This window comes from Phyllostomus hastatus, unplaced genomic scaffold, assembly GCF_019186645.2.
Source record: "Phyllostomus hastatus isolate PE091 unplaced genomic scaffold, TTU_PhHast_1.1 phas_scaffold_501, whole genome shotgun sequence".
In the NCBI taxonomy this organism is placed as follows: domain Eukaryota; kingdom Metazoa; phylum Chordata; class Mammalia; order Chiroptera; family Phyllostomidae; genus Phyllostomus; species Phyllostomus hastatus.
This window is the reverse complement of record NW_025334033.1, coordinates 27,853,460-27,868,952: the sequence shown is the minus strand read 5'-3', so window position 1 is coordinate 27,868,952 and position 15,493 is coordinate 27,853,460. Positions and strand designations below refer to the sequence as shown.

At 50.0% G+C, this 15,493-nt stretch overlaps 1 protein-coding gene across 2 annotated transcripts in view; it reads left to right on the top strand.

Annotated features, from left to right (window-relative positions):
* Positions 1–15,493, top strand: part of DAPK2 (death associated protein kinase 2) — a 107,926-nt gene that overhangs the window by 46,388 nt on the left and 46,045 nt on the right. For both annotated transcript variants that reach the window (XM_045823675.1, XM_045823674.1), the window contains exon 3: positions 13,893–14,114. In XM_045823675.1, the coding sequence (XP_045679631.1) occupies positions 13,893–14,114 (222 nt within the window). The remainder of the gene's footprint in view (positions 1–13,892; positions 14,115–15,493) is intronic.

Below are 15,493 nucleotides of genomic sequence, written 5' to 3'. Positions count from 1 at the left end.
TCAGTCCTCCCCATTCCCCAGCACTATTTCTGCTCCTCTTACATCAAAAATTTCTTTCTCTCTTCAGCATAGCTGAATTTTGCTGGTTGGTAGAAAAGCAATCTAATTCAATGAACTCATATTAAGGTACACATGACTGTCAATCCAACTAGCTACTAGTTACTTGTATTTTATGAGCTGTGATCCACGTGGATTCCTCCCTATTTCTCTCCCTCCAGTCAGGGCCTTCACCTTGGGGAAACCTGAGGCTCCGTAGAGGCCTCTTTTGCTGTAGACGGTGACACCTCACGAGTCTGGGCGTGGGACACAATCCAGGGCTGTCTGCATCAGGAGTGCCTGTTCAGAGAGAAAGGTTCCTTTTGTCTCCACAGCAGGCCCCAGTAAAAGCAGGAGGCCGTGATGTAAGAGAAGTTTGCTGTAGCTGTGTGGTTCTCACATCGAGTCCTATGGTACAGACTTAGGTAGGGTTTAGGGTGTGTGTGTGTGTCCAGTAATTAGACAAGTGCTTTGTGTTGCTCCCCTTTAAACTAAGGCATCTTTGCTTTTATATATTTTGTGCATCAAACTTCTGTATAAGATTTATTTGAAACAGCATTCCTAAATTCGGTAGGGCTTAATAGGCATTGCCTCTGGCAAGCAGGACTAGGGTGGGGGGCTGCTGATTCTGCTAAATGGACTTCAGTGCTATATCATTTTTCTTTAGTCACATTCATGTCTATTACTGTGCTAAAAATGTAAAAAATAAATAACAAGAACAAGAGCTATGCTACTAGAAAAAGTTCGGAAATTCTTGCCAAATCCAAGACACCAAGAACAGGTGTTGAATGACCTGGGGTCTCGGGCTGCTCTGCTGTAAGCTGCTCTGTGACCTTGCGCAAGCTGTTCTGAGTATTTCTTCAACTGTGAAAAGTGTCCTTCCTCTCCCCTGTGGTTTGACCCTATAATTCCGTGAGAAGCAGCTGTCAGCAGCTGTGGGGGCTGGACTGCCCCTCCCACACCCTGCAGAGCCCGGAAAGGCTTGGGTCTGACACCTCACCTGACACCCAGCCCCAGCGTGCTCAGATAGTTCCTGGGCTGGAGAGGAAGGTGGATTTTGACCGAGTCATTTTGTGTCTTTCTCACCATTGGGATCCATGGGAAAATTCCTTCTGGAACTTTCTGGCTTTTCTGAGGGGACGGGTGGGTCTCCCTCAGAGTGTATGTATGGTGTTCCTGAGCTCGGTCTGCATCAGACTGCTTACTGTGAACCCCGGGCGAGCTTAGGTGCCCTCAAAGAGAAGGTACATGGATGTCTAGTTTGGAAAGAGATCTGTGAGGGTGCTTTCTTCAATGCTTAGTGGTTCTCATGTGAATGAGAAACTGCTGTCGTTTGCCTCTGTGTTCCCAGTGCCTGCGCTCAAGATTCACTGATGGAGCTCGCACTTACTGAGCATTTAGAGAGGCCAAATGCTCAACAGTAAGATGGTGCTGACCCTGCCTTTTGGGAGTTTACAGCTCCGGGTCAGGGGTTCAGGCAAGTGGACAGTCAGAATAGTGCAGGAAGGTCAGAGCTGTGTTGGGTGTGGAGCTGCGTGTGCGGAGGGCCCCTGTTGTCACGGTCATGGCAATCTCAGCCACTCCTGGCTGGGCTTCCTGGCTGGGACCCTGCGTCTGCTCTAGGGGTGGGCCCACATACCCAGCAGAGGCCCAGGCACCCAGGCAGAGGTCTCTGCTTATCTGGGGACCTTTCTCTGTGTGTGTATGACCTGCCAGGCAGACCCAGCCTCCGTCTGAAGACCCTGCAGAGACTCTGAACTGGAGGAAACAGTGTGGTGGCAGGAAGCCCACGGAGACAGTCTGTCCCCTGCCTGTCCTGGGCTCTGAAGTGTTGAGACACAGCCTGGCTTCTCACCCTGCTCTGGAAGGAAAGCTGTGGCCTACCAGCTCTCAAGATAAGACAGGAATGTGTGGGGGCCCGTGACTGCTCTGCGGGCCTGTGTCTGTGAGGGTGGTGGTGATGTTCTGGGTTACTGAGGGGCCGGAAAGGGCAGCCTGGAACCCCGGGTGGAAGCATCTGCTCTGAACCACGATATTCAGTGTCCAGTTTACTTACCCTTCCTACCCTCTCAAGCACCAAGGATGTGAGTGCTGAGTATTCTCTCATTTTTCTAACTAAAATTTCTCCACAGTCCTGTGAGTTCAATGTATTATTTTCTTTTCATAGGTGAGGAAACTGAAGCCCAGGGAGCTCAAATGAAAACCATTTTTATTGGTGTTTATCATGTGCCAGGTGCTGTACTGGGCACTTCCCTGTGTCAATGCATTTAATTCTTGTCATGGCCTCTGAGGTGGTGTCATCTCCATCTTACTGATGAAGAAACAGAGACACAGAAAAGCTACACTCACTCTGAGTCCTAGAGCCAGCTAGTGACAGAAGTGGATTATCCTGCGTTCCTGCCCAGATCTGAGCATGCTCTACCACTGCACCGCGCCCCCCCCGCCCGCCCAGCTGTTGATTAACCTCTGCCCTGGGATGCCATGAACCACGTGGGCAAGGACGAGGCCACCCTGAGGCAGCCTGCAAGGGAGGCCCGGTGGGTGGGCTTCTAGAGGAAAGAGGCCACGTTAGAAGCTGGGGTCCATTCTGGATTACATTTGAGTAGACCGAGGAAAAATAAGTCATGCTGGATGTGACACATACCTTTCCTGTGTCCTGACAATTAGGCTGGAAGAGAACATGTCAGGCAGTGCCAAATCCTGTAATGACTTAGAACTGAGTTAGAGGAACCAGGAAGGAGTGGCAGCCCTGAGGGTGCCTGGTGCCTGCTAATTGGGGCTGGTGATGACAGAGAAGGAGGCACAGCTGCAACTCTGAGCCGCCTGTCCAACAAGGCTCTGGCTTCTGTAGGGGAGACTGGGCTGGGTGGGCGGAGAGTTGGGAGGGAAATCTGCTTCCAAGAGGACTTAGACCTATTCCCTTCACTCCACCCTGACCTCCAGGCTTGTGGGCATAGGGGGGCTGGGTGTGGAACTGAAGTTGAGTCCCTTTCAAGGCCACCTGTGAGTGTGGGGGCAGGAGGGGGAAGGGACTGGCACAGTTTTATTCCTTTGGAAAATGCCTTCTGCTCTACAGTCAATCTGCTTGGCCAATGGGATGGACTGTAAATGGGTGTTTGGTGGTCCTGCCTTGGACCACGCCTTTAGCCACCTGTGAAATGAATCAAGTTCTGTCTTGGCAGGCACGCCCTGAAGCTCACTATCTGTCTTTGTGCTGCCGGTGATAGCAATGCAGAACCACTTAGAATTAGCTTCTCCTGTTCATGGATGTTGAGGATTTGAGGCAGCATACAATAAAAGGCAGAGAGAAGTCAAAAATCAAGGTAGAGGATCAAAAGCTGCATACCCTCCAAAAGGTTATGATTTCTCAAACCTGTGGTAAGGCCTGGACACCTATATTTTAAACAAGCTCCCCAGATGATTCCATTATATCCCCAAGTTTGAGATCCACTGGTGTGAAGGAAGGAAAAAGGAAATACACTTAAGAATTAGGCCATCATAGTCATCAGGGACTACCCAGAACAAAAGGGAAATAAGGTAGATTATGTCATTTTCATTATCAGTTGTTCAAGGTAGACAGATGGCACCATGATACTAATTTCCAAAAGAAAGCCATCACCTGCTCCCTGTTACAAAGGACACTTAAAATAAGGGATAATTTGGGGGTGGGGAGATGCTCCACATCCCTAAAGGGTCTGTTGGGCTGGTCCCCCCTTCAGCTGTGGCCCACCCCGGGAGCACCGGGCCCACTCTGAGGCAGGGATCCACTCACCCTCAGATGCTGCCCCTTCCTGCAATTAGCCAGTAGAAGGGACGTTGCTGGGAGGAAGAGCGAGGTGACTTTGAGGAAGGGATCAGGTGTGGGGGGTGCAGGATGGAGGTAGTTCCCCTGGTGCCTATGCAGTAAGTTTGAAGGTATAACCTGGATTCTGTGCCTAGGTGACCACAATGTCACCAAGTCACAAGGCATTCCCCTTCATGGCACTCCTAAGGCACAGTAGTCGGGTTATTAAAGTGACAGGCAAGAAGAGACGGAGATAAAATGAAAAAATTGATTAACACTATTTGATGCTGAGAAAACCTAATGCTCTTTTACCATACAACCAGGGCAAATATTTGTAAGATACACAACAGAGGTTAATATCATGTATACAATAAGAAAAAGGAAAACACCCCAATAGAAAAATTAGCAAAGCATATATTGGTAGGCCCTTCAAATTACCAATAAACGTAGGAAAAGATGTTCATTCTTACTTGTACTTAACTACAAGTTAATTTAATTCAAGCTAAAAGAAGCTATCATCTGTCAAGTATCAGTATGGTAAAGCTGAAATCGTAGTGAGCCAGTGAAAGAAACGTGTCTGGGGTGGGCAGTAGGGGTGCTGACGGTGTTTGTGGCTGTTGGGGTATTAGCGGGACAGTATTTCTGGAGGATAATTTGTCAAATATCAAAAACCTTAAAAGGGTACATAATTTTTGACCAAAGTGTTCTTTATTTCCTGAAATTTATCTTAATGGAAGAGAATCAGGGATATACACAAAGATTTATACGTAAGAGTATTTATATGGTGTTACTCATTATATTAGAAGTAATGTAAATGTCCAAAATTAAGAATTTGCTTAAAAAACCATGGTTTATCTGTATAGTAGGATATTATTTAAAATTAGGTAGTAAAATAAATTTTAATTATATGCAAAAATATTCATTAAATATTAAGTAGAGAATTAAAAAAAAACAGTTTCCAAAATAGTATATACGATATCATCCCAACTGCATTAAAAAAATGAACAAACAAACAGGAAAGATTATAGTGTGCACTGGAAAAAATCTCAGGAGCCTGCCTCTTTGTGCTTTCCTCTTTCTTTCTTTTTTTTTTTTTTGTTGTTCTTTTAAGTAATGTACACACTCCTTTTGTAATAAAAAAAAATATCAAGAATGTGTTCTTTTCAAAGTCAGTCTGCTAGTGAAGTTCTCCGCATTGAGGGCCGGCCACGAGTGACCGTCTCTACAACGCACTTGATGCGGCCTCGGTTCAGGTCTTTATTTCTGACCAGTTCAGCTGGCCGAATGCCTGCTGACTGCTCAGACCGGGCAGGCCCTGCGAGAGTTATGAAGATGACTGGGACAGTACTTGCTCTCCAGGCTCTTTGGGGCTGGTTGGGGGTTAAGGGCTAAGGTGAACACCCAGGTTATTTCTTACAGAAGTACCTTTGGCATTGGCTATTGTCAGCATGGGAGTCCACGGTCACTTTATGTGGGTTATGGAAAGGATACCAGGGGGTGTGGGCCAAGGGGAAGGGCACACTCATGGAGACAGATTGGTACAGGAGAACTCGGCACTGGAGGGAGGGGGTCTGACAACTTTGGGGGGAGGTAGTAAAGAAGGTAAACTGTTCCCTTCCCCATTTTATGAGGGATGACCCTGCACCCCCACATAACAGCAGAACCTCAACCTTCCTGGGTTTTCCTGTCTTCTCTCTGCAGTCCCCTTCTTGCTCTGCAGCATGGGCTCATGTTTAAGATCTCACCCACAGGTCCAGCCTCCTGGGCTTAGCCCAGTTTGCCAAGGCCAGTTGGCTTCACACTTGGGGGTGACGAGGAGGCTGTGTGACCCAACCGAGCGTTATTGGCTACTTGCCCCCTTGCTCTCCCCTTCCCTCTGCCCCACAGAGAGGAGGAGAAAGGGCAAGTTCAGCTTCCTGATATATTTCCTTGAGAAAGTGGCTACTTGACAGGGAGGAAGTGAGGGAGAGAGGAGGTGACTTGGGGCGACCACGGAACAGAGCATTTGTGTATCACTCCCTGCCACTCCAGCGATAGTGAGGAGTTTCCCCTTGCCTGTCTGAATCCAGCTTTTCCTCCCAGGCCTGGTTCAAACCCCGTAAGGCCCCATACAGCTTCCCCTGACCCCCCTCAGTGGGTACTTGCCCCTCCCTCCCCTGACCTGCTACAGCACTCACTGTTTGCCCACTCACTTGGCCCTGAGGTAGATGTTCCTACACATCCAGAACATATTTCTTTTTTCTATTACTGTTTGTCGGGTCTCCCCAGTTGACTGTAAGCCCTTCAAGTTGGACCCTGTTTATAGAACTTAGGACACTGATTGATAAATGAGGGATGGAGGATACATTAGTGATGAGTGGATTGGTGAGGGGACAGTTCAGTGGGAGCGGTGGGCGGGCGGATGGTGCCCTCCAGGCCCAACACGTCCACAGTAACCTACCTCACATCGGTGTCTGGCATCTAGACTCTAGACCGCGGGTAATGCCAGGGGACTCTGAGCTGTATTTTTAGTGAAAACTTTTCTCTATATAACCAAGTCCAACTTAAATGAAACCTAATTTCAGGTTGGACTTGTGAACTCATGTTCATTTGAGAACAGCCTCAAAATGTGCTTATACTTAAAAATAGATCCCGAAAAGTAATCATACCTCAGCCCAACTTGGCTCCTCTCAACAATTCCTTCCGTTTTGTGCTTTAGGAGGTTTTTTTTTTCTGGCTTAAGAAAAAAGGTCAGAGGAAGGAAGTCAGTCTTCAGGACCAGGGAATTCAATGAGCTAACCTGTTAAAGCAGCTGCTGTGGGCCTGCACAGGCAAACACCTGTGACTTTGTGGACCGGGGCCACGTATAGGTCAGGGTTCAGCTCCCTGGAGACTTCTGGTTCCTGATGCTTATCCTAAATGTATTCCTTGCTGTTGACCCTGAGCTTGGCTTGGTCAGAGTCAACAGCAGAGTCCAGCACATGCTGGACTTCTTGGTAAGACTAGGTAATAATTTTGAGAACATCAGTGTTTTCTGTTTCTCCTCTTTCCCCCCCATTTACAGTTTGAAACTGCTTTGGAATGATCGAAGAACATGCTTTCTTGCCATAGAGCATACTTCTCAAATTGTGTTCCCAGGAGCTTTTAGGGCTCCATGAAGTTCCTTTACGCATCGTGGGGGTGGGCTCTGCTTAGGTGGGCTCTGAGTACCTCTCCCCAAAAAGAAGTACTGTTTTTCATCTGGTTTACCTATTGGGCTTCTGTGCAAGATTTATTGGAGAGGGTTCTACACCTCAGACACATTTAAAAACCATTGTCAGGAGACTGGAGAGGCATCGACAGCAAGGTCAGAGGGGAAACGGGTCCCTGAGACAGTGGGTCCTAGTCTCCGGCTGGGCTGGGAGAAAAGGCCACTTCAATGGCTCTGGGCGCTCTTGTGTTCTCAGGCCTTGTGCTGATGCTTCCGTCTGCTCCAGAGCCCCCACCCACCACGTGCTGGCCCAGCTGCGGCTCCGACATGCCCCTCACTCTTTGCTTGCCTACCTAGTTCCTAATGTGCTGCCCACCTGGCTTTTCATAAAGTTTAGCCGCTTACCCTCATCTCTCTGGCCTGAGACCCTGACCCACACTGTGCTCCGACTTTTTGTAACTATATTTCTTCACCCTATTTTGGCTTCTTCCTGGATATCTAATCCCTTGTTTGCCCCGACCTTAGGTAACTGTGTTCCAAAGGATTGCCTGCCTTCCTGGATTGTGGCACCAGCCAGGGACTCTGCTCTTCAGCTGCCACAGTCCTCCCCAGCACTATCTAGTTTTAAGCTGGGATCTGAGAATGGGGTTCAGTGAGGCCACATGAGGTTCAAGAATATGCTGGGGTGGGAAAGTGGTGTCCAGGGTCCAGATGTGGTGATCCAGTGGATGAAGAAAAAGAATAGTTCGCACTCATGGAGAAATATAGCTCACATAATGCTTTCACATAACTGCCCCATGTCAATCTCATTGCAACCTGGTGAGACTGGGATAGTCTCAGGTCTGTGTTACTGCGTGCAAGGGAAGCTAAGACTCAGAGTAAGTGATTTGCTAAAAGTAGTAGAGTGGAAACAGAACTTGGGTCTTTTGACTCTAAATTCTGGACTTGGATATGGGAGATCAGAAACAGGTTGTTTACTCAGGCAGTAGGGGGAAGGATCTTGCTCATGGGAACTAGGAGCGGCCTGGCTGGAGGCTGGATATGTTAGAAAGGGGGTGGGGGAGATGAGATGAGGGGTAGGGCTGCCACAGAGTCCCCACAGTCAAGACTGGCCAGGCAGAGGAGCGAGGAGAGGGCTCAGCGACCCCATCCCCAGGCAGGTTGTTGCTGTAGGGTCGGGGTCTTAGGTCCTCTGGAATGAGGCCAATCTGATTACAGATTTGGGCTGCCCCTGCCCAGGACTTGAAACATGTTAGCTACAGGCCTCATCCCCTTCACCTAGTGAGCTGCACCTGGGTGACCTTGACTGGAAGCTTCTAAGCATTATCCCTGCCTGTGGCCCTGAAAACTTGCAGGGTAATTCCAGAGGAATCTGCTCATTGTTCTCTGGGGTGGGAAGGGGAACTGCAGTGACCGCAGAGGGGAAGCAGGAGGAGGAACCTGGTCTGCGTGTCCTCCTGCCTTGGAAGGCTTCCCATTCGATACCTCTCCCCTCCCGCGGCATCTCACCCCCCCACCCCGGGTTCGCCTTCCGTGCGGCTCCGCCTCGCCTCCACCTCGATAAAGGGTGACTTTGGGGCAAGTTGAAAAAGTCATGGACACTTCAGAGCTGACTGAGGAAAGAATGAATTAGGCCCATCCTAGTCATAGACCTTACAAAACACCTGTAGCAGCCAGCCCCTGGAGCATCGCCAGCACACATCTGTCTGGCCGGGGCTTCCCCCAACAGGTGGGGGCCAGTGGGCAGGAGGAATGGTCTGCTTGGTGCAGGCCATGCGGGTGCACTGTCTTTTAAGAACTCAAAACCATGATAAAACCGAATAAAGGTCAGTCTGCTTTTTATTATCACACTCCCTGGCAAATTTAAACAATCAGTGACAAAAATGTGTCTCCCTTCTGGGGTGGGCCCCTCTCCTCACTGCTTGACACCCCACTGCTGGTTAGTTGCCGCACGATCTCGCCAGGCTGGAGCCCGGGGCTCAGGGCCTCGCCCTGCTCTCAGGGTCTGCTCCCTGGCCCAGCCAACAAGTCATTTCACCTCCCTGAACCTCATGCTTTCCGATTTGTAAAATGGAACTACCTGTAAATATTAACAGAATAAATACAGAATTAAGTTAGCAAAAGAAAAACTGGGTGTAAGTGTTGTAATGACCACATTGCTATACAAAGCCCAAAGGGTTGTGCCTGCGTTAGTCCCCTGTGGCAGTGAAGAATTCAGGGGCAGTCGAACTAGGCTCTTCCATGAAGCTTTGGAGCTGGCATTGAGACACCAACACCATTTTTGGTGCTGAGGAACTGTGCTAGATTTACTCCTTGTCATCTGGTTCCAGGCCAGATAGAAGGAGACCCTCACGGGGTGCCATCCTGGGCCCTGCTGGGCTCTGGGACGAGGCCCATCTGTCTCATTCTCTACGCAGCGTGTTCTGCCCTCCCAGGGCGCTGAGTGAAGAGCTGAGCCTTCCACCTGGCAAGAGGGCTGTGTTCCCCACATAACTGCAGGACAGCGTGCTGGCAGAAGCAGGCAAGGTGGTTTCTGTGACTTGCAGATTTACTGCCCTCCTACGTGACTTTTGCAAGCCAGCCTCAGGTGCAGAGTTCCGCCCGTCCACACCTCCTGCCTTTGTACAGCTCTGGATGGTGACGTCCTTTCTCAGGCATTACCTTGTGATTTCCCCACCAATCCTGTGGGGTACGCAGGCCAGGTTTTCTCATCCCCATCTGGCAAGGGAGTGGACTGAGGCTCTGGAGGTTGAACAGACTGCCCAGGGTCATGGCCAGTTGGGGCTTTGACTGGAATACAAGTCTCTGGACACCAGCCCAGAGCTAAGAATTTGGAGAGTGAAGGGAAAGCCCTTATTTTTGTTCCGAGTTGTCTCAGGCTCTTTGGCGCTTTCTAAGAGGAATCTTTTTTGAGGTTCCTTGTCCAAGCACATGAAGTTTTGATGGCAGGTCAGGACCAGGAATCAGGCCTCCTAACTATTAGCTCTTTGTTGCAATGAACTGTGGGTTAGGTATTGACTGGTGCTGTGGAGGGAATATGTGTGTTTTGCTCACATGTATCACTGTTTTGGCATTCCCATAATTTTTGAATTTTTGAATTTTTGAATGAAGATCATTGCCAACACGATCATTTTGGCAATGATCTCCATTAAAGATTGGATGACTCCCTTCTGTTTCTTCTCTGCATAATGCCCTGGGTGGCTCTGTCCCAACCTTAGAGGGACCCTCACTGTCACCCCTGACCCCATAGCCTAGCTGGGCGACCTCTGCACTGTGGGGCCTATACTTCCGGCTTTGGAGCCTTTCTGATGAATAGACAAGAGCCCATCACTGTCACTGTTTCACCTGCCCATGAGTCCACTCAGGTCTGGCCTTGGTGTGTCTGCTCTGGGTATGGTGACCAGGGCGTACCTGAATGCAAACTTTCACTCCTGTTATCCCCCAAGGCCCAGGGTGATCTTTTTTCTCAATACAAAAATAAATATTGGGGCAGTTAGATTGAGGACTCCTCAAATAAAAACTGTGCTTGTGGGAAAGACAACACTGCCCTCCTGCTTCCCTTTCTCCCTCCCTTCCTGTCAGATCAAAGAACTCTTGGAGAGGGTAAAGGACAAGGAGTAAAATGAGTAACAGCTGTGTGGTGCCTTCTTCTGTGAAGTGGAGATAATCAGAGAATTGTTGTAAGTCGGTGTTTCTTGGCCCTGGCTGCACATCAGAGTCACGGGGGAGCTTTGAAGCATGGTTAAGTCCTCACTTAACGTCATTGACAGATTCTGCAACTTTAAGCAAAACAATATGTAAAGAAACCAATTTTTACCATAGACTAATTGACATAACAAGAATTAAATTACAATAGCATCTCATCATTTGTTATAATCAAACGACATTATTCAAGGACCTGCTGTATTTCGATGCCCAGGCTGTGGCCCAGATCCGGGAGAGGAGTATCTCTGGAGATGGAACCCAGGCACCAGTAGTTTTAACGTGCCACATGATTCCAAGGTGCAGCCAGGGTTGAGGACCACTGCTCTAAGGATGAAAAGAATTGTCTGATTGTTCAGAACAGTGACATCCCCCAAGCTGGCTGTGCACTGGAATCCTCAGGGGGGCTTTTCAAATTGCACTGATTCCCTGGCCACACATTGCAGACCACTTAAATTAGCGGCTCCTGTGTCTAATGCCGCTTACTCAGCCTTCATGTGAGCCACAAATTAGTTGTCATAATAGCTACCATTTGTTAGTGCTGACTATGGGCCAGCATTCCAGATACTTCCAGTCTTCGCTATTCCCATTTTACAGATGAGGAAATTGATACTCAGAGCAAGCAGCCTCTTGCCCAAGGTGACAGCTTAAGTTCTGAACCAGACCTTGAAGCCTGCTTTCATGGCCTGGGTGCTGCCCCTAGTGGGGCCTATTCTCCACTCTTCCCAGTAACAGCCCAAGGACAGAGGAAAACCAGTAATTCACCTCGGCTCTCCTGAGGCTCCCCAGGGCAGTTTGAGAGGAGGGCCCCACCCCGTGAGGAGAGGGGGTATGAGTGCTGTGGCCTGGGCTGTGACTCCCAGTTGGTCGCCCACTCTCAAAGTACCTCCTGGGGCAAGAGGAGGAGGCCGGTTCATTAGGCCTGACCCCAGTCCCCTCTTATTGCCACAGCTGCTCTCACAAAGGGAGAACTCAATCAGGAAAAGCAAACACTCCTTTGCTTTTTGAGAGTCGGAGGAATTTTTTAGACATGCAATATAGAGAAATGCTTTTGGTTTCCCTCCTGAGAATAGGGGAAGCTACATCAAGGTCACCTGAAATATTTATTTCTGCTTTATAAAAATCCTGTGCCTCCACCTCTATGCTCTGTAAGCTTCCATAAATTGCTTAAAATCCTTAAGCTTCAGTTTCTCGTCAGTCAGCTGGGAAGAGGGAGCCCGTCTGCCTTCAGGGCTGCTGACGCCAGGCCCCTGGAGGCTCCAGAGCAGGAGGAGAGGAGTGCGGCCATGCCGATGCTGAGACTCACAGCCGCCAGGACTAGAAGCTTCGTCAAGTGTTTGCTGGCACTCACTAAAGGACCTGATGTCCCCAAGGCCCAGAGTGGTTCCAAGTCACCAGCTGTGTTAGAGATCTTGCTGAATGTATTCCCTCTGGCTTCGGGAGGACTGGCTTCGCTCCACCTGCGTCAGCCGGGTGTGTGGACAGCCGAGAGCCAATGTCGGGGCATACGTAGCTGAAACTTTAACATTAGTGGACAATGTAATGTAAATTGGGCTCCGTCAAGCCTTTTCTGCCCAGCCCAGGCCCCAGGGCCCTCTCTCTCCCCAGAGCTCCCTCTGTACCTGTGTCTGGGCCTTTGGTCCCTGTCCTTGATTGCCCAGCACAGAGCCCGGCACAGGGCGAAAGCTCAGCCAGCACTGAGTGAGTGGAGGGTGTGTGTCTGGTGGCATCTCTAAGGTGGTTGCCATAGCAGGTTGGCATATTTATTCCCTGCTTGCTCTGCTTGACTCTTTTTTTTTCTCACTTAGGTTTATTTTGAAGGTTGCCTCACGGAGTATTATTCTAGTAATGCAATGGTTTAGATGCGATGCTATTTTCTGAGGTTGAGGCAAGTCTCCTGAGCATTTCATTGTGTAGCTCTTACCCCAGAGACAGTAAGAGAGTACATTCTAAGTGTGGAGTCTGGTGGACCCCTTTTAAGCCACTAAGCTTAACCTAAGATGTTCTGAGTTCTGTCTCAAGCAGTGGTCATTGTGGACAGCAAGAAAACATGGGATAATAATGGAAAATGGTGCAGGGGGAGTGGGAAGACTCCCAGGAGGGGTGGCCATGGGGCAGTCTCCAGGGCCTCAGTGCTGCCCCCACTGGTTGTTTGGACTGAGAGGGTGAAGCAGAGGCTGCAGCCCCTCCCTGGGGGTGGGAGCACTCAGGGACACTGGCTCAGAGCTGCCTGTCACTCTGGCGTGGGCACCACGTTATGGCTGCTGTCTCTGTCCACAGAGCAAAGGATGTCCAGGCCCAGCCCTGACCCCTGTGTCTTAGTGGCTTTGTGGATGGTGGGCTACGTGCCCGTTTCTGGGGTCTAGCTTTGCCATTAACTCTGTGATGACCTCAGGAGAATGCCTTGACTTCTGTGCCTCAGTTCCCAAACACTTTACAACTCCATGGTCCCATCAGCCCTCTCACTGTGATGAGCTCCCACCACAGTTATTGACAGTGTTAGGCTGCCTCCAGCCCCACCAGGGTGCCCACCAGCCCAGCCTGCACAGCCTCTGGCCCTGTCTTTACATTACGTGCATCATCTACATGCTGTTCAGTCCCTCTTTTGTCGAGCTGCTTGGCTCACATCGGCTCATTGAGATTTTATTTGTTGGGAGGCAGTTGGGAGCAAAAGGGCAAAAATGAGAATATAGAGGTGTTTATCACCTCACAATTCCAAATGGACACATCTACCCTTGTACCCAGATACGGGAGACTCAACGGGATGATAGTTACCATTAGTATTTTGACCATGCTGGTCATTTTTTTGTTTTTCCTTTTTAATTACCTAGTATAAGCCTCTGGACATCGTAATGTCATCTGGTGAATACTAGACTTGGGTTCTAGCTGAGGCTTTGGAATGACAAGGCTGTGTCTCTTTGATCAGATCGATAACCTTTCAGGGCCTCAGTGTTCTTGTCTGTACACTGGAAACGACCATGCTAACTAACATTCCTTCAGGAGTCTTATGAACAGAAGGAAAACTCAGTGCCTGCCGCACCTCAGCCACTGTTGGATGGCCAGGTGGGGGTGCTGGCTGGTGGCAGTGTCTGTCCTGCTCTGGGACAGCGGCTCTGCATTTGTGTTGCCTGGGGGCTGACAGTCGGGTCACTTCCCTGACGGCCATAGTGACACTAATTGTGTGAATCTGTGTCCCCACAGCGGCCAGTTTGCCATTGTGAAGAAGTGCCGGGAGAAGAGCACCGGGCTGGAGTATGCAGCCAAGTTCATTAAGAAGCGGCAGAGCCGGGCCAGCCGGCGGGGTGTGTGCCGGGAGGAGATCGAGCGGGAGGTGAGCATCCTGCGGCAGGTGCTGCATCCTAACATCATCACGCTGCACGACGTCTTCGAGAACCGCACCGACGTGGTGCTCATCCTGGAGCTGTGAGTGGGCTGTTGGGGCCCCTGGTGGGCAGCAGGGGCAGGTGGGGCGGCGGAAGCTCTAGCCACAGGTCCCGGAGGGCAGCAGCAACCGGACCTAAGCTCGGCCCAGAGGAGATCAAATCAGTGGTGGCTGGTTTCCCTCAGTTACCCCCAGCCTCCTTTAAAACCTGAGCCAAAGCAGGGACCAAGCAGCAGGGACAGAGGCCACACAGGACAACAGCCTAGGCCTGGTTTTCACTGGGCCCTGGGAATCAGAGGGAAGACATGACTGATGAATGCTGGGGCCATTTCCCCGCTGGCAAATGGATGGGAGGGTGGAGGGGGATGGGAGAGAGGGGAGCAGGGGAAGCTGTCAGGCAGGGGTCTGTTCTAAGGTCAAGGGAAGAGGAAAAACCCTTTGGGCTTGGCGAAGCCCTTCTCTAGCCCTTTCCTGGAAAAATCCACTGCATTTGTGCTGTGATGATTTTATTGTTATACTAACTATTATTTAGAGAGCATTTGCCACATGATTCATGCTTGCCATCTGTCCAGTCCTCACAGGGACTGTGGTGAGGGACGTGTCCTACTGACACAGTGAGGTTCCTTGGCGTTCGCTGTGCCTAGCAGAGCTCTTACCTCAGTTACTCCTCGTAATAACCCTGTCCCTGGGAGGCTCTTCTTAGTCCCACTTCATCAACGGGAACGCTGAGAGACCGGGTCACTTACCGGGTCTGGTAGCCAGGAAGCGGTGGGGCTGGTGTTGTGGGACCGACCTGGGCCCAAACTCTCAACTGAGGCCAGCCAAGAGACAACTCTGAGATGATTTTATAAAAAGGAACGTTATGGCGACCTTATAAGCAAGGAACACTCCCAGAACAGTATGTCTCTCGAGCAAAACATCTGATCCCTCCTGTTGGGGGACGTCCTGCACAAATGTCCAGTGAGCTTTGTCTCCGCATGTGCAGGCGGAGACGTTCAGGGCACCAGCAGTCAGACAGCGTGGCTGTATGTGCATCGCATGCTAAAAATGGTGGAAAAGCTCCACCTCCGGTCGGAGATGTTAGTATGATCGTGAGAAAAGTTCGTGAGGAGGTCACTAGAGGGTCTTAAAAGCTGCTTCACCTGGTCTCAGGCAGTTCCAGCTGGTTCAGCCCTTGGTCCTGAGAAACATCCTGGGCTTGTTCCTGAAAGCAGTCCTGGCAATCGTCAGCATAGGGGATTGCGGTTGTTCTGGAAGGAATTTTAGCTGATTACGTCTTGGTCTTTCTGTGACACTTGGCAAATTACAACATACACATCACACAAAACATATAAATTCTAGGGTGATCTAAGTGGGGTTGCAGGTTAACCAAGACAAAGTTGTAAGCTCTGAACAGAATGTTAATCTATGCTAGGCTACG